The 25,058-nt window shown below is 39.6% G+C and overlaps 1 protein-coding gene across 3 annotated transcripts in view; it reads right to left on the reverse strand.

The window, feature by feature from the left end:
• Positions 1-25,058, reverse strand: part of LOC121524856 (netrin-G2) — a 144,735-nt gene that overhangs the window by 32,779 nt on the left and 86,898 nt on the right. For 2 of the 3 annotated variants that reach the window (XM_041810388.1, XM_041810387.1), the window contains exon 5: positions 22,121-22,150. The exons of the other annotated variant lie outside the window; for it this stretch is intronic. In XM_041810388.1, the coding sequence (XP_041666322.1) occupies positions 22,121-22,150 (30 nt within the window). The remainder of the gene's footprint in view (positions 1-22,120; positions 22,151-25,058) is intronic. 3 annotated transcript variants of the gene reach the window in all.

Raw genomic sequence — 25,058 nt, forward strand, 5'->3', positions numbered from 1 at the left:
CATCCATCCACCCATCCATCCACCCATCCATCCATCCATCCATCCATCCATCCATCCATGCATCCATGCATCCATCCATCCACCCATCCATCCACCCATCCATCCATCCATCCATGCATCCATGCATCCATCCATCCACCCATCCATCCACCCATCCATCCATCCATCCATCCATCCATCCATCCATCCATCCACCCATCCATCCACCCATCCATCTGACAGAACAATAAAGTACGACATGTAAAATAAAAAAAGTTAACTATTTGTATCAGCCATTGTGAACATTCTGCTGATGTTTACAACCCATATATTGGCTTTAAATACGGGCTAATATCATCTGAACCCATCATGCCAATAAAAACTGTTAATATGAGTGTATACCACCTGTAAATAGCGATCTACACTGGCCTATATCGACTGTAAATATTGGTCTATATAAGCTGTAAACAGCCTACGTCAGGTGAAAATATTGCCCTATATCTGATATGAATATTGCCCTACACTGGTTGTAACTACTGGTCTATATTGGTTGTAAATATTGGTCTATATTAACTGCAAATATTGGTCTATACTAACTGTAAATATGGGTCTATATTAACTGTAAATATTGGTCTATATTGGTTGTAAATATTGGTCTATATTAACTGTAAATATTGGTCTATATTGGATGTAAATATTGGTCTATATTAACTGTAAATATTGGCCTATGTTGGCTTTAAATATAAGCCTATATTAACTGCAAATATTGGTCTATATTGGTTTTATGTATTGGTCTATATTTACTGTAAATATTGGTCTATATTAACTGTAAATACTGGTCTATATTAACTGTAAATATTGGTCTATATTGGTTGTAAATATTGGACTATATTAACTGCAAATATTGGTCTATATTGGTTGTAAATATTGTTCCATATTAGCTGCAAATATTGATCTATATTGGTTGTAAATATTGGACTATATTAACTGTAAATATTTGTCTATATTGGTTGTAAGTATTGGTCTATATTAACTGTTAATATTTGTCTATATTGGTTGTAAGTATTGGTCTATATTAACTGTAAATATTGGTCTATATTGGTTGTAAATATTGGTCTATATTAACTGTAAATATTGGTCTATATTGGATGTAAATATTGGTCTATATTAACTGTAAATATTGGCCTATGTTGGCTTTAAATATAAGCCTATATTAACTGCAAATATTGGTCTATATTGGTTTTATGTATTGGTCTATATTTACTGTAAATATTGGTCTATATTAACTGTAAATACTGGTCTATATTAACTGTAAATATTGGTCTATATTGGTTGTAAATATTGGACTATATTAACTGCAAATATTGGTCTATATTGGTTGTAAATATTGTTCCATATTAGCTGCAAATATTGATCTATATTGGTTGTAAATATTGGACTATATTAACTGTAAATATTTGTCTATATTGGTTGTAAGTATTGGTCTATATTAACTGTTAATATTTGTCTATATTGGTTGTAAGTATTGGTCTATATTGGCTATAATATTGGCCTGAATTAGCAGTAAATTTCTCCCCCTTCAATGAATGTAAAGGGGCCTATATTGGGGAAAATATTGGCCTATATTGGGTTTGACTTTAAATGCTGGCCAGTACTGGTTGTAAATGTTTGTCTGTATTGGCTGTTAATATAGGCCTATATCAGTACAAATATTGGTTGATATTGGGTTTCAATAATGGCCTATATTTGCTAGAAATTTTGGCCAATATGGGCTGTAAATAATAGCCTATGTTGGCTGTAAATATTGGCCTATATCGGCCGTAAATCTCAGCCTATATTGGCCTATACTGATTTTAAATATTGGCCTGTATCTGCTGTAAATATTGGCTAATATTGGCCTATGCTGGGTTGAAATATTGGCCTATATCTGCTATAAATATTGGCCTACAGCCTATACTGGGATTAAATATTGGCCTGTATATGCTATAAATATTGGCTTACATTGGCCTATACTGGGATTAAATATTGGCCTATATTGGCTGTAAATATTGTCCTTTATTTGCCTACATCTGTCTTTAAATATTGGCCTATATTGGCAGTAAGTTTCATCCTATATTGGTTCTAAATATTGGCTTTTAGTGGCTTCAGCCATCACTGTGATGGCTGGAAAAATGGCTGCCTTGTAAATATGATAAATGGTACACCTTCTTTTGAAAATACCTGTTATTTCTGCTATTCTCTCTGTTTCCTCCTCCTCTTCCTCTCTTTCCTCCCAGCGCTGCCGGTTCAAAGTTTTGCCGCCATAATTCTCTGGTACGTATTCCTCGGGATTTTGGAAGACTGAAACACCAAAATCATCATGTGAGGTATCCCCCTTCCTCCCCCTCATCCTCACACACCTAACTAGTAAGAACTTTATAATTAGACTGATCCTGCAGCGGGTAAAGATTACTGATATCATCTGCCCTCGTCTCCCTCCCAGTCTTCCTCTGAGACCTTGTTTTCCTTCTTCTCTTTCTCTCTCCCTGTCAGATAGTGGATTGCCCCTGCAGGAGCCTCAGCCCTGGGCTTGGGAAAAAGCTGTGAAAGTCAGAGAGGCTTGAGAATCTCCTTCATCACTCCACTTTTAGCCTGGGTGTGAAAAAAAAGACATGCACTTCCTTTTATCTGAATGGCATGAAATTTTCTGACTGACACTTGTTCTAACTTGCCTTGTGTGTTTTTTCTTTGTGTAGCAGAAGATTTTTTTCTGCTCCTATTTTTGTTCCTGTATTTACCCAAAATATCCAATGCTATGCATTCTTTAGAATTACAGTAACAACATTTTCAGGGGTGTTTTCTGTATGTTTGGATTAAATCTGCTTTCCTGTGCAACATTTAGCATAGAACAGCTCGAATCAATAAAGGTACCAGAGAAAACTTAGCACACACAACCCCGCTTTCACTGCATTTTTAATTGCCTCTTGCTCAAAATTTCCCTTTATTTCTCTCTTTCTCTCTATGTTCCACTTTCCCAGAGGGCTCTATGCCATTCCCAGCATCCTTTGCTCCATGTTTTTAGGGCTAGAGTGAGCACAAATGAAAGAAGAGAGAGATGTGAAACTAGTTCAGATCATGGATTATCTGCCCTCCTCTTTCTCTTTCTTTTACCTTCCCATTCATCCCTACACAGATGCTATTCAATAAATCGAATCACCAAAGAGATGATGAAGAGTCAAAGCTTCCAATAACCAATCACACGAAGCGACCACAGCATGCACATCATTGAGGGACTAATGATCACCGGGTGTCAGCAGAGTGCAGGGCTGCACGCTTCCATCTGTATGTCCCCTTGAGGTGTTTTTGTGCAGGATGTACATCTCCAGTTGTTCTTTTTTTTCTACAGAGAGGGGCATCCTGCAAGCATCCTGCTCCCCTGTGGAGCGTCCCCCTTCAGGCAACCTCCCTCCCGCCCACTCACTCCCCCTTCATGCCTCCCCTCTCCCTCGGGCCCCGGTGAGACAGGGCGCCAGCAGCTGTTCTCACAGCAACCCGGACCATTTCACACAACTGGCGCCGAGCCATCCTTACAACTCATCAAAGTAACCCCTGTTTACTGAGATACTCATGTCCGACTCACGGCCCCTCTATACCTACTCCTGCACACATCTGTCACAGCTCCAAACACAGAGGATTGAAAAAACAAAAACAAACTCTCTAGTGGGAGTGCAGGAGTCTGAGTCACGCTTGTTTCAAAGGCTGATGTATCACAGCAGTGAGCATAAATGCATTTAATCTCAGTAACCCTTGCTGCCTTGAGGGCGGGAGCGATTTGAACACTTCTTGGTATTAATCTCCATCAGATCAGGTCCACACTGCCCTGACATCAGACACAGCGGCCGGACCAAAGGGGTTCTCGCTTTCTCTGTGCTTACTGGAAGGAGACAGGTCAGTTTTTGAGCCTACGCTGCACTCAGGCAGTCCTTAAACGAGTTTGTTTTTATGTGTGCTGACTTTAGCTACCCTAATATCAGGACTTTAAACCTTGTTAGGTGCCACTGCAATGAAAATACAAGTCCAAGGCACTTGATGTTTGGCACTTTGTTTTTAACCCTTAGAGCTCATGCGCAGGCACACCCCTTTGTAAATTGCTTGGTAACTTTTGAACTGTAGGTCGTAGACACTAACTTGTTATTTCCTGTGAAAGCTCTTTGTTGTGCCTTTCTAAATATGTGCTTTATGCATTTGTAGCTCTTATAGAACATTTTCTAGTGAGCCTGGAACTTGGCTAACTTTCTGGGGCCTCTGAGGACAGCGTTGTCGTATACAACAAGAAATGACACAGTTTAGAAAAACGTTAATAACTAATAACTAGTGCTGTCAAGCGATTAACATTTTTAATCAGATTAATCACAGGGTTGCTGTGGATTAATTTAGATAAATAATGATTAGATATACATTTTTAATCTATGTTAATCGTGTTTCATTTTGCATAAGCAAGCAGACTCAAGAAAGAAGGGAATATACACTGCCTGGCCAAAAAAAAAGTCGCCACCTAAAAAAGGTCACACACTCTAATATTGTGTTGGGCCGCCTTTAGCTTTGATTACAACACGCATTTGGTGTGGCATTGTTTGGATAAGCTTCTGCAATGTCACAAGATTTATTTCCATCCAGTGTTGCAATAATTTTAATGTTGATGATGGGAGAGTCTGACCACTGTGCAAAGCCTTCTCCAGCACATCCCAAAGATTCTCAATGGGGTTAAGGTCTGGCCTCTGTGGTGGCCAATCCATGTGTGAAAATGATGTCTCATGCTCCCTGAACCACTCTTTCACAATTTGAACCCGATGAATCCTGGCATTGTCATCTTGGAATATGCCCGTGCCATTAGGGAAGAAAAAATCCATTGTTTAGGAAATGAGAAGTTACTGATTGCATCAGCTGGGGTTAAATAACTTGTTGCCAGCTGAACGATAATCACCCATGCAGTAATTATCCAACAGGAGGCTCGTACCTATTTGCTTAGTTAAATCAAGGTGGCGACTTTTTTTTTGGCCAGGCTATTAGGGCTATTCAATTACAAATTCAACTGGGCCAAATTTTTAATAATGTAATAACTGACTGCCTGGGCCCACAGTAGGGAGGGGCCCTTGAGAAACCTGCAATTTAAGGTGTGTTTTTCTTTATCTATTTTTCTTAGTTATTAGTGTCATTATTGAATCAAAAGCGACTACATGAATCAGTCAACAGACTGAAATTGTATGAGAAAAATACAGTACTGGGGGGCCCCTGCTCCGCCCTTAAAAATATCCAAATGGTGTAGTACAGGGCTGAAAATGAATGCAAAGTAAAAATATTGCTCATATATGTGGGAATTGTGGTTTAAAAAAAAACATTAAAATTCATAGATATTTGTAAAAAGAGCACATTTGTTGCTTGGCTAGCCGGTTAAGCAGGGACCCTGTGTAATATTCTTTCTGGGGGCCCAAAGCCCCTAGCTACACTCCTGCTCCTGCACACTGTCTAAACTGCACAAATGTAGATAATGCTCCCTTTCTTTCTGCCTTTGCTCTCTTTCTTATTTTGAAAATAATCGAATGCTCTTTGCCTTCCTGCCTCTGACTTCCTGTCTGGGTCCTTTGGCTTGACACTTGCCAGACTCTGGCTTCAGACAAGAGACTCCTTGTGTATTTTTAGTGGTGCAGAGTAGAGGGACACGTCTGAGACACGTCTGAGACCTGCACTGGTGCATCAAGCTGACACACCAACATCGACCCAGGAAGGCGTAGCAGACGATATAGGTGCACACACGCAGTGGCATCAAATGCTGATACCAACAAAGGCCCAGACCACATTCCTCCCCCTGACATCCAGAGGGGAGTCGGGTATGTCAGCCAAAAAAACTCCTGCAGTCTGAGACCGTCCTCAGTATTAATTCTGCGTCTCTCGTTATCGAGTCTTAACGTCACTCTGATCCCGCTGCTGATGCTCCTCAATCCTTTCAGTGCCTTTGAATGATGCAAAGACAATGTCAACTGAACTCAGAGTCTTAAAAACCTTCCCCTGCCGCTCCTTTTTCTCCCCTCTCTTGCTCTCAAAGCTGCCTCTCTCTCACTTACACATTAACTAGATTGCACCGCCGCTACCTAAATCCAATAAGCTTCTATGACATATGATATCATGCTGAACAACATACAATCATGTTAGTGACTTTCACCTCCTGAAAATTGTCCATTTCCACATTGTTCCACAATGTAAAAACATCTAAATTGTTGTAGATGAAAATAATCGACTCGTTATAAATGAGGTTATTCTGTTTCCCTCTACTTTAAATCTGTCTAGAGCTGTGGATGGGCCTTACCTCCTCTCTGTCTTTCCCTGGACTCTGAGTCTTTTCTCTCAGTTTCAGACAGGCCGGTACGGTGCTGGACAGGAATCAGGGGATGGAGGATGGACTCTATTGTGATGGTGTGGGGATGATGATGAACAGAATGATGTGTGGGCTCCTCTGGGACCGGGAGAGACAGATGTGGAGGGTCGGGGATTGTTTCAGAAGGTGTGAACTCCTCTGGTGTCTCCAGCTTCTCTGATGGAAAGAACACTGAAGGGGGAGAACTTGTGCTATAAACAAATCTGATGGGAACCAAAGCCCCCAGTTAACAGGATTTAATGATAAAAATGCTCTCTGGTATCAATAGGTTAGTAGGATGAATCGGTAAACACGAGAAAACTGTTTTTCAGATAGCATAGAACAGACAATTTGATATTTGGTGAAACCAGAGTAGAAATGGCTCATAATAGTTACTTTATCTCCAAATGGATTTATTTTTCACAGCCTAATAAGACCGAGCAATTCATCAAATTTAGAATAAATCACAATATGACCTTAGAAGAGACGTTTCTGTAAACTGGGGTCTGTTTTCAGTTTGGTGCTTCTCTGCTGTTGGGGCCCAGGCCCTCTGGCTTTCACACACTCTTTTAAACAGAGAAAGATAAAACACCAGCAGCAAGGTGACCAGTTTAACACTGCAAGAATAAAAGTTCTTCAATGTCACAGGCTGGTTTAATAAAAAAGTAGAAATAAAATAAATAAAAACCAAATTATATCTCAGGGATGCAGGATATACCTGGCATGGTACTCATATAAGCATATGTTAACTAAACAAGACTAATGACTAATGACTGGTAACAGTAATTATCTTGATAAGATATGAACATAAACAATAGAAACATTCCTGCTGATTTTTACATATATCAGCTGTGAATACTGGCTATACTGGCTGTGAATTCTGGCCTATATCAGCTGTGAATACTGGCTATACTGGCTGTGAATACTGGCCTATATCAGCTGTGAATACTGGCTATACTGGCTGTGAATACTGGCCTATATCAGCTGTGAATACTGGCTATACTGGCTGTGAATACTGGCCTATATCAGCTGTGAATACTGGCTATACTGGCTGTGAATACTGGCCTATATCAGCTATTAATATCAGCATCTATTGGCTGTATATATTGACCCGTATGGGATGTTACCGTTAAACTAAATCAGTTTTGAATATTGGCCTATATCAATTTGAATACCAGCATCTTTTGGCTTTAAATATTTATCAATATAGGCTTTGAATATTGGCCTGTATTGACTGAAAATTTTTCCCCCTATCAGTTAATAAAAAAATGCCTGATACTGGCTTTAAATTTTGTCCTGCAGGCTGTAAATATTGACCTGTAGAGGCTGTGAATATTGACCTATATTGGCTGTAAATATTGGACTATAGAGGCTGTACATACTGGACTATAGAGGCTGTGAATATTGGCCTATAGAGGCTGTAAATATTGGCCTATAGAGGCTGTGAATATTGGCCTATAGAGGCTGTAAATATTGGCCTATAGAGGCTGTGAATATTGGCCTATAGAGGCTGTAAATATTGGCCTATAGAGGCTGTGAATATTGGCCTATAGAGGCTGTGAATATTGGCCTATAGAGGCTGTGAATATTGGCCTATAGAGGCTGTAAATATTGGCCTATAGAGGCTGTGAATATTGGCCTATAGAGGCTGTAAATATTGGCCTGTAGAGGCTGTAAATATTGGCCTATAGAGGCTGTAAATATTGGCCTATAGGGGTTGTAAATATTGGTCTATAGAGGCTGTAAATATTGTTCTATAGAGGCTGTAAATATTGACCTATATTGGCTGTAAATATTGGCCTATAGAGGCTGTGAATATTGGCCTATAGAGGCTGTGAATACTGGCCTATAGAGGCTGTGAATATTGGAGTATAGAGGCTGTAAATACTGGACTATAGAGGCTGTGAATATCAGCCTATAGAGGCTGTAAATATTGGAGTATAGAGGCTGTAAATACTGGACTATAGAGGCTGTGAATATCAGCCTATAGAGGCTGTAAATATTGGAGTATAGAGGCTGTAAATACTGGACTATAGAGGCTGTGAATATCAGCCTATAGAGGCTGTAAATACTGGACTGTATTGGCTGTAAATACTGGACTACATTGGATGTAAATATTGGCTTACATTGACTGTTAATATTAGCCGACTTGGTTGTAAATATTGGCCTATAGAGGCTGTAAATATTGGCCTGTAGAGGCTGTAAATATTGGTCTATAGAGGCTGTAAATATTGGCCTGTAGAGGCTGTGAATATTGGCCTGTAGAGGCTGTGAATATTGGCCTGTAGAGGCTGTAAATATTGGTCTATAGAGGCTGTAAATATTGGCCTGTAGAGGCTGTAAATATTGGCCTGTAGAGGCTGTAAATATTGGCCTATAGAGGCTGTGAATATTGGCCTATAGAGGCTGTAAATATTGGCCTGTAGAGGCTGTGAATATTGGCCTGTAGAGGCTGTAAATATTGGCCTGTAGAGGCTGTAAATATTGGCCTATAGAGGCTGTAAATATTGGCCTGTAGAGGCTGTGAATATTGGCCTATAGAGGCTGTAAATATTGGCCTGTAGAGGCTGTGAATATTGGCCTGTAGAGGCTGCGAATATTGGCCTATAGAGGCTGTAAATATTGGCCTATAGAGGCTGTAAATATTGGCCTGTAGAGGCTGTAAATATTGGTCTATAGAGGCTGTAAATATTGTTCTATAGAGGCTGTGAATATTGACCTATAGAGGCTGTAAATATTGGCCTATAGGGGTTGTAAATATTGGTCTATAGAGGCTGTAAATATTGTTCTATAGAGGCTGTGAATATTGGTCTATAGAGGCTGTAAATATTGGCCTATAGAGGCTGTAAATACTGGACTGTATTGGCTGTAAATACTGGACTACATTGGATGTAAATATTGGCCTATACTGGCTGTAAATATTTGTCTACATTGTAAATATTGGCCTTAATTGGATGTAAATATTGGCCCTCATTGGCTGTGAATATTGGCCTACATTGACTGTTAATATTAGCCGACTTGGTTGTAAATATTGGCCCCATAGAGGCTGTAAATACTGACTGTATTGGATGTAAATACTGGACTACATTGGCTGTAAATACTGGACTACATTGGCTGTAAGTATTGGCCTACATTGACTGTTAATATTAGCCTACTTGGTTGTAAATATTGGCCTGCATTGGCTGTGAATATTGACCTATATTGGCTGCAGATATTGCCCTATATTGTCTGTAAATATTGGCGGACACTGTCTGTAAATATTGGCCTTTATTGTGATGGAATTTTTAGTTGTAATCATCAGCCACACAATTAGTCAGTCTTTCTGATGACAGAGGTGCTTCAATAACCCCTTAACATCAAATTTTAAAGATGAAAACTTGAAAATGAATCTATTATGAATCAAACATATTTCGTAGAGCCCCATAGCACGCCAAACAAAGGGCTGATGGGTAACATATTGTCTGCCTGTGCGATGGAGAGCCTTCTAACTGCTGGGTTCTGCTGGTGGAGCTTCAGCGTCTGTTGCATCAGTAGCATGAGGAAAGGGGATGCAAATGCAGTGAGGAATGAGCGGGCTAAGACATTAGCATAGGAGATGCTGCCTCAGATTGTTTATCTAGAGAAAGCCTAGCTCACACAGACACACACATGAGCACACACAGTGATACACACAGGAGTGAGAACGCACAATGAAAAGTGTGATTTCACACTGCTGAGATCGGCTAAACTCCAAATCTGTTCCACAACCCTTTGAGTGCTGGACGGTTGTGTTTTTGTTTCTTTAAAAGCGAGACTGTTGGAGGTGTGACTATTGTTAATATGGTCCAAATGAAATCACAGGCTCTTTGTCAGAGTGGACGGCCCTGTTTTACACTTGCACTGTTGTGAACGGATGTGTGCATATGTGTTTGCTGACACTCAAATTTTGTCTGCTCAAGATCTGAGACACAAAAGGAAGCAGTGGAAGTCTCATTCACATCAGCACTAATTCAGTTGGACTGTATCTTTACAGCTCATTCAGAAAGTATGCAGACACCCTTCACTTTTTAAAGTTACGATGCCACAAAATAAATTATTATTAATTACACTTTACGCTCAGTTCCCCATCATGACAATGTGGAAACGGAATTCTAGAAATCTTTGCAAATTTATGAAACATAAAAAAACTGAAATATCACACTGGCATAAGTATTCAGAGCTGTTGCAACAAACTTGAGATTCTGCTGGGGTTCCCCCCATGTCTCTATATTGTACAGAATTTACTCCACATGTTGTTGCAAAATATTCACTAGAATTCAGGGAATTCAGTTTTGGATGCTCAAAATTTCCTAAGGGACCCCGAGACACCTCTCTTATTTATAGTACTTGTTATGATTAAGCTCTGTGCTGATGTGAAACACCAGTCCAGAACTCTAAACTCTGGGCTACCAAGTTGGCCATTCAGTCCTGTTATTTCCAGCTAAAATCCCCAGTTTAAAAGCAAGAGTTACACTCAAGCTGTTAAGAGCAAAAAATGCTCCATTGACACCCATTCAAACTTCCATTTAAGCATAAAACATGCATTCTATCATATCTGGGTGTCAGTCTGGGATTTTGCCTTTGAATTGATCATTTTTACTACTCTCCACTAGATGGCATCAGTTTGACCATATTTGGCATATGGAGAAAAAACCTGCTAAACTTGCAAAAATGAATAATGCATAAAAACCAATGTTGCTGCACATCATTGACATTTTCCAGGCCGTAATAATTCAACACAAAAAAAATTTACCTTGCATGTAGTATATTGAAAATAATTATTTTTTCTGTTTTTTTGTTTCAGTGAAAAACCAGGTGGCATCATGGCAAAAAACTGGCACTTAAAGGGTTAAAATCTTTAAAAATTAATAAATAGTTGAAATCAATAATAAGGTCAGTAGTGAGTGAAAAAATAAGCTAAATGAAAGTTGAATTAGATATTAATATATAATATTGTTTGTAATTAATGTCTGAAAAGCACTTTTTTGCACTTAGCAGCTTCAGAGTCGTCTGTGACATTGCCTAAAAATAATAATGCATAAAAATCAATACGGCTGCTAATCATTGACAAATCCCAGACTGTAACAATTCAACATAAGAAAATTAGTTTGTATGCGGTATATTGAAAAAAAATCATTGCTTTGTTTTTTCAGCAAAAAACACAGTGGCATAATGACAAAAACTGGCACTCAAAGGGTTAAAATCTTTAAAAAGTAATCAAGATTTGATATCAATAACAAGGTCAGTTATGGGTGGAGAAATAACCTTAATGAAAGTTGAATTAAATGTTTATGTGTAATATTTTTTACATTTACATATGTGAAGTGCATTTTCTGCTCTTAGCAGCTTCAGAGTCAGTATTTGTCATTGCACAAAAAATAATAATTCTTAAAAATCAATACTGCTGCTAATCATTGACAAATCCCAGTCTGTAATAATTCAACACAAGAAAATGACTTTGCATACTGTGTATTTAAAAAAATTAATTGCTTTGTTTTTTCAGCAAAGAAACACGGTTGCATCATGACAAAAACTGGAACTCAAAGGGTTAAAATCTTTGAAAAATAATCAATATTTGATATCAATAATTAGGTCAGATGTAGCTGAAAAAAACAGCTCAATGAAAGTAGAATAAACTTATTAATGCACATTTTTTTTTTATGGCTACTGAATGGAAAGAACATTTTTTGCTTTTAGCAGTTTGAGTGTGACTAATATTAAAACAATCCTTAAGAGTTAAACTAAAAATGGCTGTAACTACACATGAGCACGGTAGACATTTTCTTAGTGGTTTATATTGCCAAAACAAAGTGTTAGCAAAAGGACAAAAACCGCTAAGAGTTTAAGGAAAAGTACAATTACTATGTTAACTGTTGAAATAATAGTTTAAGGCCAGACAAACTGGTAAAGATATCTTTAATCCTTGATCCACCAGTGATTTCTGCAAACTCTTTAAACTCTTTCTGGCAAACTGCGTGTCATAAAACTCCTTCCACATCCACAGGACTGCATAAAAATGTCACTGAAATCCTCGTGTTCCCTGAAGGACGGTGAGTCGTCCACCTCTGGAGTAAAGTACATACTTTTATGAAAGTAGACAGTTGGAAAGCAGGCGTGGAGAAAGCGTCGGCCCAGCATGGGAAAAGGGGATCTGGCAGGCTTTAATTCTGGGCTAGCGGGGGATTTGGGGTCTGGGTTTTTACTTGTCTCGTAAGCTCTATATTATGTATAAAAGCAGGAAGTTTGCAGAACTTTTAACTATTCATGGCTGTTTTAGCATCATTACACTGCAGCCATGACTACGTTAACCATTCTAGCTAGTGCGTACCTTCATTTAGATCGAAATAAAACGGGTCTAGAGGGCTGAAAAGAGAGTTTCCAGCCTCTGAATCAGGCCTGCTGGAGGCGATGGACTCTGTGTGTGAGAGTGAGAGACAAAAAAAAGGGTGGAGGCAAGGTCTTAGAGTCATTTTCAGGCGCCATCACTTTCACCTACAATACATCAAGCGTCTAATCTGATCCGTTACATAATCTCATGACATGTGCCTGTCAGTGTGTGCAGATGAACGGTCCCAGGACACACACTCCAGCGCGTTTCTAGTGTGAGCCACACGTTTCGAGGTGTTCTTCCATTTGCATATAATGAGATCATTTGTCAGTGGCATTAATACAGCCTGAGAAATGATAACAATAACGTCTAATGCCACCTGTCAGTCTCAGCATTCCCTTCATTTATTACCACACAGTCGGACATTGATTTAGCTCCATTCTAATAAAGGCATTGAGATTCATGACCAGTTAAAATTTTACCAGCACTGCTAATGGTGAAGGCCTGATTTACAGCGTGGATGTTTTTAATATATTTCATGATTTTCCAGACATGATTCAGTCCACTTTGAATGGAAATACAGGGATTTCAATAGACAGAGGCACAGATGTGATTGCAGTTAATCTAATGTAGCACATCTGTGGTGTGTAGCTACCGTCGACTACATGTGTGCCCATATTCAGGGTCTCCTGCAGCTCTGGGACCTGCTTTTTGAACGCTGAGATAGAGTAGTGCCATTAGGGGTCATGGTGGCTGCCTGGTAGATGTATGACTAGGTTTTAGGATTTGGTTCACGCTGACCTCTTTCCTCTCCCCTTCCCCCTTTCTCCGCTTAACTCCCATCTGTCCAGGCGTCCAATCAACTGCAGCCTCGCTGGATCAGACTCTCTTGCCAATAGGTTGCTAATCCTCATCTGAGCATGCTCAGTGGTTTAAATTGGGGCAGAGACATGACAAAAGGGCACTACTGCTATGACAAGCTGTCTGAGCCGTAAGTCGTCCGTAGTGTTTGTGTGGATAAGTGTGCTTTAAATCTTAGCAGGGATCTGAGTGGAGAAATCCCACAATACACCAGGCTTGGATTAGCATTTTTAGATTCCTGGAAAAGTAATAAAGCAGCAAATATGATTTATATAACCCATGTTTCTGTGGGTGAAAAATTGACCAATAAAATCCCAGACTGCTTAAACACTTGTCTACAGAGATCATAGGCCAAGACGGCAATGGCTTTGCACACAATGCTGCACAGTGCAGATAAAAAGTATTCACTCCTTTGGATGTTTTACACTTTTATTGATCTTATAAACCAATCATGGCCATTATAATATAATGTTTTCGACAAAAAATCCCCCAAAAGTCAAGACAGATTTCTACAAAGTAATGCCAATTAAATAAAAATATGAATGTGCCTCAAATGATTGCAGAATAAAGACACCTGTATCTGGTAAATCCAGCCACTAGTTGATCAGTATTCCTGGCTACCATTGCACCATGAAGACAAAAGAACACTCCAAGTAACTCAGAGAAAAGGTTACATCCCCAGAGTTCAAGTCCATCATGTGTAAATTTGCCTAGATCAGGCCGTCCTCACAAACTGAGTGAGCACGCAAGAAGGAGACTAGTGAGAGAGGCCACCAAGACACCTATGACTACTCTGAAGGAGTAGGGAGATGGGAGAGACTCTGCAGACAACAACTGTTGGCCGGGTTCTTCACCAGTCAGAGCTTTATGGGAGAGTGGCAAAGAGAAAGCCACTGTTGGAGAAAACCCATTGAATCTGGAGTAGAGTTCACCAAAAGGCATGTGGGAGACTCCATGGTCAAGAGGACAACACTGCACCATCCCCACTGTGAAGCACGGTGGTGGCAGCATCATGCTGTGGGGATGCTTCTCAGCAGCCGGCCCTGGAAGGCTTGTAAAGGTAGAGGATAAAAATGAATGAAACAGGACATAGGAAAATCCTTGAGGACAATCCGATTCAGTCTGCAAGAGAACTATGACTTGGGAGATTTATTTTCCAGTAATACATTAAGCTGAAGCATACAGAGAAAGCTACACAGAAATGGTTTTAAGACAACAAGGGGAATGTTCTGGAGTGGACGAGTCAAAGCTCAGACCTCAATCCAGTAGAGAATTTGTGGCTGGACTTGAAAAGGGCTGATTCCTGTGCAAGCCTGAGCAGTTTTTGCAAAGAATAATGGAGGAAAAACTTCAGAGTCCAGATTTTTGAGCCTGATTGAGACCCATCCACACAGACTCAGTGTTGCAATTGCAGCCAAAGGTGACTCTACTAAATACTGACTTTAAGGGGGTGAATATTTATGCAGTCACTTATTTTACATTTCATATCCCTATTTAATTGACATTGCTTTGTAGAAATCTGTTTTCAGTTGGTCATCATGTCAAAAAAGCCACAGTTTATAAAATCAATATAAGGGTAAAACATCCAAGGGAGTGAATACGTTTTATCGGCACCATTTGTACCTTTCATTTTTAACGTGTCTTAATCTCATAGCATGTCAAACGTCATCCACATAGAGCAGTAGCACGTTTGCGTCTAGGTAGAGGGTATCAGTGTGAGTGTGTCCAAACAGTAGTAGTGACCGCTGGGTGAGGAGGGAACCTTAGCCCTCATATCCCTGGGAGAGAGAGGAGGAGCATGAAGATGATTTATGGCTTCCACAGAACTGCACCATATGCCCTGCATAACACCGCTCACACAGACGCCGATGCTCACACACACACACACACACACACCCACACACACACACAAGCTTCCACAGACAGAGATAACAAGGGTTTATTCACCTTAGGGTCAGGTAAGAGCCATGTACACTTCCCTAATCCTGAGATAAAAAAGGCAGAATAGGTGTTATCTTTGTCTCAGGTGTCCTGAAGTGCTGCTGTACATTCACATTAAAAGAGGTGAGTTTATGATTTTAATAAAGTTTAGTCTGTTAACTCATGATTTTATGGATTCAAGTGCAACACTAGCAGGGAATGGCAACACAAAGAGACTGGAAATCTTGAGCCTAACCCTTAGAGCTCACGTGGTACGTGAGCCGCAGGCACATCCCTTTGTAAATTGATGGGTAACTTTTGAACCGTAAGTTGTAGACACTAACTTGTTTTTTCCTGTGAAAGCTCTGTGCCGTGCCTTTCTAAATATGTCTTTTATGCATTTGTAGCTCTTAAAGAACATTTTCTAGTGAGCCTGGAGCTTGGCTGACTTCCTGGGGTCTCTGTCATATACAACAAGAAGTGACTCTGTTTAGAAAAATGTTAATAACTTTGAATCATAAGTTATAGTCATCACTTTTATTTTCCTCTGAAAGCTGACCATTTTGCCATTCGTTTGCTACCCTCAATGTCTCTGTAGCTCTTAAGGACGTCATTCTAGCGAGCCCGAAACTTCGATGACTTTCCGGAGTCTTTAAGGATTAAATAAACGGCGTTAATAATAATAAGACGATAAGCATCCTTTTGTCCATTTTTAATCCATTTTCGATCATTTACTTTGACTTTCTTCAGTGGGTAGCACCATATTTGTTTAGGGCAATCTTTACATGCAATGCATTGTGGGAGGGGCTGTCCTCCAATAGCAAGATTAAGATAAACCTCAAAATTAGAACGATGTTTGCCAAGTATAAATTAGTGCATTCTGTCTGAACTAGTTTATCTACACAGAATGAAGCCCATTCTGACCAGTTCCACTGGTTTGCCGGCTAACTTTTTGAAACCTTTTTGTATTTCTACGGCCCCGTCCACGCTGAAACGAATTCAGGAGTATACGCAGAAGTTTTTTGTCGTATCAGCGTTTCATCCACTAGGAAACAGCGTTTTCGGAGGCTGTAAACACTACTACAACAAACAACTGCAGGCTGAGACCCTGCAAAGTAAAATAATGTTAGCATCTAAATTTTCAGACAAAAACACGACAGTTTTTCAGAAATGTTAATCACTTTTTTTTCAGTGTTGAGGTGTGTAAATGAGCAGATTAGACAGGAATGACTGGTAGATGCTCTGGTTGCATGCTAAATCTAGTTTAATAATCTCGTTATGGCCCTGAATGTTGAACCTGGCTCTTCCTGTGATGTCGTGTCCTACACAGCGGACTTCAAACAGCTTACACAGGCCTGTGTTAAAGCTTCTGTCAGCCCCTCCTAAATCACAGCTAATCATTGACTTATTTGAGTTCCCTACTGATGTCAGCCAAACAACAAAAGTGCTGCGCTGTTCAACAAACGCTCTTAATGGATTTCCTTCAGACAAAAAGAAAAGGAAAAAAAGCCCGTCGACTTCACAGCGGAGCCGAAATCCCAGCTCCGCCCACGTCCTAAGTGCTTTTCTGGAGAACCATGAGAGGTCCTTCAAGATGGCAGGTTTAAATATAGCATAAGGGCGAGCCGGGGTTTTCAGGTCCACTTGACTGTACATTCAAGTGGCTGACAGACTCTGTTCAGGTCCGTCCTGGGTTGTTTAAAATCAGTCTGTCAGAACAAATCAAGTCTGGATGTCCATACAGCTTAACGCCATAACACTCAGCGCAGGACAACCCCCGGACGCCATTGACGTCAGAGAGTCGCACCGCCGGGGAAACAGCCAATGTACATCTCCCGTCTTCAGGCTGAATTATGTATGATATATACACAGACGCAAACACGCTGCTTTTCAGCATCCATAAGCATATCAACACGCACAAACACACACTCGCTCTCTCAGTCTCCACTCAGGGCTGGAGTTTATTCAGTTAGCTGTCGCCCTTGTCTGAAGAGGTTGAACAAAAGTTACTACACTACATCAAACAGGAAGACATTTCTCTACTCTAGACTCTGCAGACCGGACCAGTAAATCATAACATTTAGAGCTTTTATATTGTCTAATAAATACGGCTAAACCTGGTGAATGAGATGGACTTTTAATACCCAGTTTTTCATCTAAAAAATGGGATGCGTCCTGCATTCCAATTCAACCAGTATACCAGTATGAAATGCTGAGATATGCACCTATAATGACCCCAAGTTCAACCGCCAGCATCATCCTGTGCACACAACCTGACATGATTGTAAACTGGCTTCCCTTCATTGTGTATTGGAAGCAGCTGCTTCACAGCCCTCAGCGTGCTGAGATTTACCTGAGCGGTGAGGACTGGCGCCACTTTTTACCGCCTTTTCTCCTTTATTAGGTCATAATTAACCTCCTGAGACCTGAGCCTTTTTTGGAGTGCATTTTTTGGAAATTTTCTCTATTTTCCTTTCCAAAACCCCAAAAAATCCACAAATAAATTTTTTTTGAAGCATCTCATGAAAAGTACCCAAATATTTCTTTAGATAGTCCTCAAATCTTTCAGTGAAAATTTCTCATAAAGCCTAAAAATTCCATTAAAAATTTCCCCCAAAATTCCATGCAAATTCCTGAAAATTTTTGAGAAAATTCCCCAAATTTTGAAGTAAATTCCCCCTTAAATTTCTTGGAAAATACTAGAGATTTTCAAAAACATTCTCCAAAGTCCCATGAAAATGATGGAAACATTCCAATCCCCTAAAGTTTTCATAGAAACATCCTGAAAAATTCAAAGCACAATCCTGAACCCCTAATTCCCAATCCAACTTTCCAAAAAATTTCCTAATAATTTCCACATAAATATGCATAAAAATTGAAATAAATTCAAAGAAATAAAATCTTTCAAAATATACAAGTGTATCCTGTTAATTTCCATAAAAAAATCTTGATAACGTCCAAGCAAATTTCCTAAAATATTCAAACACCAAATTGTCCTAGCATTTTTAAGCAAATACCTTAAACTTGAAAGGACATTTTGAACAATTATGACATCAATTCTAATACTAAAAATGATTGCGATAATGTAGGAAAGCCAAAATGTAATGTCCTCATATGTGGATGCAGGATCTTAGGGGGTTAAAGAAAACATAGGCTATACTACATTCATTGCATTCAAAGCAATCAATGTCTTGCAGCTGCTTAGGCTAATCTTATGGGTCCTGCAGTTGTGCTGCATTTTGGTTCAGTTTTCTGACCAATTCTGTCAATTCAGGCTGCTACTGTGAGACGCCGCCTCTGTCAGGACGCAAAAAATTACAAATACAAGCTAAGACTTTAAGAATAACATCAGTTTAAACTTCTGGTTAGGGAAAGGGTTTGATACCTAATGGTCAAAGTTAAAAACCTGACCTGCAAAACCCAATAAAAAAATGTTTTTCTAAAGCCGGATGTAGTATGCTTACAGGAAAGGAACCTTGAAAACGTTCTACTGCAACTCATGTAGCTAAGGCTAAAGCTAATGAAGCTACATAGGTATTATAGCTGAAGCCAGTACACCTTTTTACAGTTTTGCAAATCTCACATTTCTCCATATTTTATTCAAGTAAAAAGCTACGTTGCTAACATTGCCAAAGCTGAAGAAGCAACATTAGCAACATTAGCTTATGCTACATTTGCTAACTTAGTAACATAGCTACATTACCTACATGGTTTTTCATGAAAGTGCACAGCTTTTTTCCCTTGTTAGGCCATAATCCTGCATTTAAAGACAATATTGGCTAAAGTGCATTCAAAACAATGAATGTCCTGCAGTAGCTCAGGATAATCTTATGGGTCCTGCAAAGTTCAGAACAAAATACATGAGAGACAGTACAAAACTGACACATGTCACACTACCTTTTCCCACAATTACTGGTACACTTTTGTCCATTTCCAGAAATTTTGCAAAATTACGTCAAAAGATGACTTCTGAGTTGTGCACTGAGGTTTTTTTAATAGTGAAACGAAACATTAAGGAGCAGCGGTGGACTTCTTTTCTTTCAGTCTTTCAGGAAGACGTGTGGCTTTACTGTAGTGTGTTTAGAGGGACAATAAATCATGCGATTAATCGCAATTCGAAAATATTAGTGCACTAATATTGGACCTTGATAAATTGCAATTATCTAGATCAGTGTTACTCAACGCTGCTCAACCAAAAAGCCAACTTGTTGAAAAATACCTTTGCAAGAGCCACAGTGGTGAAAAGTGTTGATAACAGCTTGAAGTAGCAATGAAAATAAGTTAAAGGTGGCAAAACTGGTCAAAAAGCAGCAAAAATGCATGAAAAGGGGCACAAAAAAGGGGGAGAAGAAGTGAAACTATGGTCAGAAAGTAGCAAAAATGGGTGGAAAGTGACAAAAAAAATTACAGGTGGCAAAATGGTGGCAAAAAAAATGGGTGACGAGTGAAGTAGTGAAGGGTGAAGGTAGTCAAGAGTAGCAAAAATGGGCAAAAAAAAGGAAAACAAGTGGTATGTGATGGCAAAAGGTAGTTTAAATGGGCAAAAAGTGGGAAAAAAAATAGTGAAAAAGAGCCAAAATCGGAAAAAAGTGCCTAAAAGAAGAGGCCAAAATTTTGGAAAAAAGGAAACAAGTAGTATTTAATGGCAAAAGGCAGCTTATTTGGACAAAAAGTGGCAAAAAATGGGGAAAAAGTGGTAAAATGAAGTTGAAAAACTAGGGAAAAAAGTGGTATTTAATGGCAAAAGGTAGCTTAAATGGGTAAAAAGTGGTAAAAAATTGTGAAAAAGGGCAAAATCAGAAAAAAGTGGCTAAAAGAAGAGGCATAAATTAAGGAAAAAATGAACAAGAAGTATTTAATGGCTTATTTGGACAAAAAGCGGCAACAAATGGTAAAAAAGGTGAAATATTGGGAAAAAGTGGCAAAAATGGGGAAAAAGTGGCAAAACTAAATCGGAAAATTAGGGAAAAAAGGGTATTTAATGGCAAAAGGTAGCTTACATGGGTGGAAAGTGACATAAAAGGGTAAAAATTGGATAAAAGTGGAAAAAAGAAGTTGGAAAAATAGGAAAAAAAGTGGTAATTAACGGCAAAAGGTAGCTTAAATGGGTGAAAAATGGCAAAAATGGTGGAAATAGCAAAAAAGGTTTTAAGGTTTTCTGGGGGTATAATATTTGAAATTAAGACATAAAAGAGCCACAAATAATCACAAAAGAGCCACATGTGGTTCACGCTGAGTATCACTGATCTAGATCAATCTTGACAGCACTAATAAAAATCGAACACTTCTGTGCTATTGACTGACAACCATGGCTGCTTTCACACTGCAGGCCAAAATGACCTGAAACTGATTAAAAAAATGAAGATCTGATCTTTTCATGAGTGTTTGAATGGCACAGTTCACACTGAAATCTGATCTGTTCACGGAGATTCACTCTACTGTTGGGCGTGAATCCAGTGAAGTGAATGGCGATGTCTGGTACAGGCTACAGTAACATGAAAAGACAAAAAGCATCAGATCTGAGCATTAAAAGCTTGCAGTGTGATCGCCGCCTCGGTGACGCTCTACCTCTAGCTATGACTAATCTACTTTTTTGTCCCGCACCTTCCTTAGAGGCTCCAAAGGGCTCCTGGGTAAAAGCCAGGAACCATTCAGTGTCTGAGGTGGTTGTGGCGCTCTCTGCTCCACCCTCCCCTTCCTCTTCACCTTCAGTGTCACCCTCTGCTTCACCTTCATCTTCACCCTCTGTGTCATCCTCAGCTTCTGAGACAGGGCATGAAGTACAGGACTTTAGTTCAACATAAACACGGGTAAGAATCACGCTAACATTCAATCCAGAAACCTAAGACTAAAGTGATTATCTGCCCATTTACACGGCTCATTCTTCCCCCCTATTATCTTTCCAAATAAGCTGACAATTGTTTCTAATTGTGAGAGGAGACAGACTTCTGCAGTGCAGTCCAATTGCTCAGTCTCTCCATGCAGCAGCCTTTTTACTGTCCGGCCATGTGGAGAAAAGCCCAGTGCTGTCAGGGTTGATGTTGCCACTTTGCCGATCGTTTCTGTCTAACAGCTCGGAGGCTGAGAGCCTCTCCACAGAGAGAATCCCTAATCAAATTCCCTTTTATTCCTGCCTCCCCGAGCTCCTCACCCAGAATCACACTGCATTACAACGCACTAACATATGCCAACATCCTCCTCTCTCCTCTCCAGCACCCATCCTTCCCAACCCCCTCTTAAACTCTTCAATCCATCACCAGCGCTGTCTTTAGTCTGAATAAGTGAAGCAGCAGAACTGTGGAAGAATTCCTCCTGTGCAGGTTAGTGTGATGTGCTGTGATGAAAGGACATGGCGACAGAGAGGCCTATTAATAATGAAGCACACAGGGCCCAAGCTGCTGCACTGACAGCAGAGATGCAGGCAAAAAGAGAAATGAGTGACTAGAGAGCCAGCGGAACATCACAGGGGAGAGAGAGGGGGGGAGAGTTTAAGAAGACGCACACAAGGGGAGGTGTGGGGTTGAAACTTAAATGTGAAAAACAATGAAACATAAAGAGAGAGACAGAGGGAGAGATGATACAGAAATAGCAGCTCTTCTGCTTTGCTTTGTGTTATTACTTACTGGAACCGGAGGGTGAACCAGCAATCGTACCTGCAAGAGAATAAGGAGAGGAAGAGGAGATGAGAACTTGTTTATTTATGCATACAAATTGCCTAAAGTCTTGACTCTGCCTCATTCATCAGGCTCGTGTGGCGGAGAGATTTTAGGAGCTATCCACCTCTCAGCATGTTAGGCTAATTTCTGGGTCTGCACTGCCTCCCCCGTCCTCTCCCTCTTTACTTTTCCCTGTGATTTCATGTCCCGGCTTTTTCTGACTTCCCCAATTGACTTTAGCAGGAATGATGATCATCAACTGGTGGCCCGGGGGCCATATCAGGCCCCCAGAAGCTTCCAGTCCGGCCCCCAGAAGATCATTAGATTCAGAAAAGGAGGAAAAGATGTTGTGGTTTTAAGAGTATCCTTTGGCTTTAAATGTCTGCAGCTGTTTAATCAATCCAACAAACAATTAATATTGAAATAACTTTAGAATGACTTAACATTTGATCTATTTTTGCTCAAATTTACTGTCATAATCAGTAGATGTTTAAAAAAGGGTTACGGTTGGCAGAAGTACTGCAAAAATGACCAGATAAAGTGGTGAAAAGAGGTTAGAGAGTAGCAAAAATGGCTGATCAGTGGTGAAATGGGTTTTGGAGTGGCAAAAAAAGGGACAAAAATGGGCAGAAAAAGTGTTGAAAAGAGGTTAAAATGTGTCCAAAAAAAGAAAAGAAAAGAAAAAAGGGGCAAAGAGTATCAAAAATTGGTCACAAATGACAAAAAATAGTGCAAAAAAGTAATGAAAAGAGGAGCAAGAAATAGGAGAAAAGTGGCAAAATGGATAAAAGCGTGGCACAAAGGGGATAAAAAGTGGTTTACATGGGTTAAAGAATGGCAAAAATGTGTTATAGAGGCAAAAGCGGCAAAAATTGGTTTTAAAGTTGCAAAAATTGTAACAAAAAGGGTTCAAAAGTGGCAAAATCTATAAAATTGGCAAAAAGGGGATAAAACATGCAAGAGGATTGGTTTTAAAGGGGGTTAAAATCTTGCAAAAAACTTGGTTAAAGAGGCAAAATGGGGTTAAAAGTGTCAAAAATGAGTTAATACTAGTACTGAATCACAAATGTGGAGGACCCATTTTCTGGGGTCCAGCCAGTTCTGTGTCAGGCTCCTCGGGGCCTGCTGCATTACAGATATAACAGGGATAGATCTCACTGGTAATTCCTAAAAATGTCCTGCATTTTGAAAGAAAATACCAATACTACTACAATAATACTTCAATCAAACCCTAAATATTTCCTTAATTTTTGTATATCTTAAAGTCCAGCCCCCGGAGTTTCTGCCGGGACTAAATCTGGCCCTTGTGCGAATGTTCTTGATGACCCTGATGTAAAGTTTATGTGTGTCCAGAATCCTTTTCTACTCGTGGATTGTTTCAGACACAATCATAACTTTTGAACCCTTCTGAGATGACAGTCAGACTCCAGGAGCATCTTGTGAATTTTAATGGACCACAACTGCTCTCTATCTGGCTCCCAGCAGATTCCAGTTAAAAATATGTCTGTAGATCTGTGTTTTAAAACTACGACAGTATCGAGACGTACCAAAATATCCACATTTCTGACAACCTTATCAAGGTTTCATGCAGGCGTTAGCATCCCATGTACAGATTTTAGTATTTAAATAACACAAGACTTTTTAATGTATAAAGCCCTGAAGTATGGAAGAGTGGCAAGCAGTGACTGGAGATGCCATTTTCCTATTGGGAGCTTTCACAATAAAAGCCCTCAAGAATAAGGATAACAGCCACGAGCTTTAATTGTGGAGGAACTGATGAGGAAGTAGCATGGTTGTTGTTAATTAGCATTAGCTTTGACAGCTACAGTGTTTACAGCTGCATGTTTGGCTTTGTTTAATCATGTTGGTAATGTAGCTATGTAGCTAAGTTAGCTTTAGCACCTGTAGGATAAGCTAATGTTGCTAACATAGCTGTGGCAATATGAGCAACGTGGCTATGTCACTTATATAAACATGGAGAAATATGAGATTTGCAAAACTGTAAAAGGTTAGCTTTAGCCTTAGCTACATTAGCTGCAGTAGAGCCAACAAAGACTTACATCAAGAGAGTCATGAGTTATAAGTGGCAGAAATAAGTGGTGAAAAGTGGTTAAATGGTGCACAGCAAATTAAGAAAGGAAAGAAAAAGTGGCAAAAATAGGTGGTAGAAATGGTGAAAGGCAGTTAAAAAGGGGCCAGAATGGGTTAAGGGTGGGCTTGGAGTGCCAAACAATTGATTAAAAGTGGTTAAAATGTGCAGTAAAGGGTGAAAAGAAGCTAAACGGTGGGAAAAATAGGGCATAAGTCAGGAAAAGTGGTTAAAGAGTGGCAAAAATTGGCAGAAAAGTCGTGAAAAGTGGCTGAACATTGGTTAAATTTGGTTAAGAATGGCCAAAAAAAAAAAAAAAAAACAGTTACGCAACAATTATCAGTTAAGAAAGGAAAAAGTGGCAGAAATGGGTGGTAGAAATGGTGAAAGGCAGTTAAAAAGTGGGAAAAAAGAGAGACTAAGTGGCAAAATTAGGTTCAAAGCTGCAGAGAAAGTGGTGAAAAGTGGTTAAAGAGCAGCAAAATTTGGTTAACAGTGGAAAAAAAAACAGATATGCAACAAATATGGGTGGTAGAAAGGAAAAAGTGGCAGAAATGGGTGGTAGCAATGGTGAAAGCCAGTTAAAAAGTGGGAAAAATAGAGTAAAAGTGGAAAAAGAAGGATTCTAAGTGGCAAAGGAAGTGGTGAAAAGTGGTTATAGAGTGGCAAACATTGGTTAAAAGTGGCCAATTAAAGGGATAAGCTGCAAATATGGGTTAAGAAAGAAAAAAAGTGGCCAAAATGGGTGGTAGAAATGGTGAAAGGCAGTTAAAAAGTGGCAAAAATTGGGTTAAGGTTAGGAAAAGTTGGCTTAAA

The sequence above is a fragment of the Cheilinus undulatus genome, linkage group 17, assembly GCF_018320785.1.
Source record: "Cheilinus undulatus linkage group 17, ASM1832078v1, whole genome shotgun sequence".
NCBI classification, from domain to species: domain Eukaryota; kingdom Metazoa; phylum Chordata; class Actinopteri; order Labriformes; family Labridae; genus Cheilinus; species Cheilinus undulatus.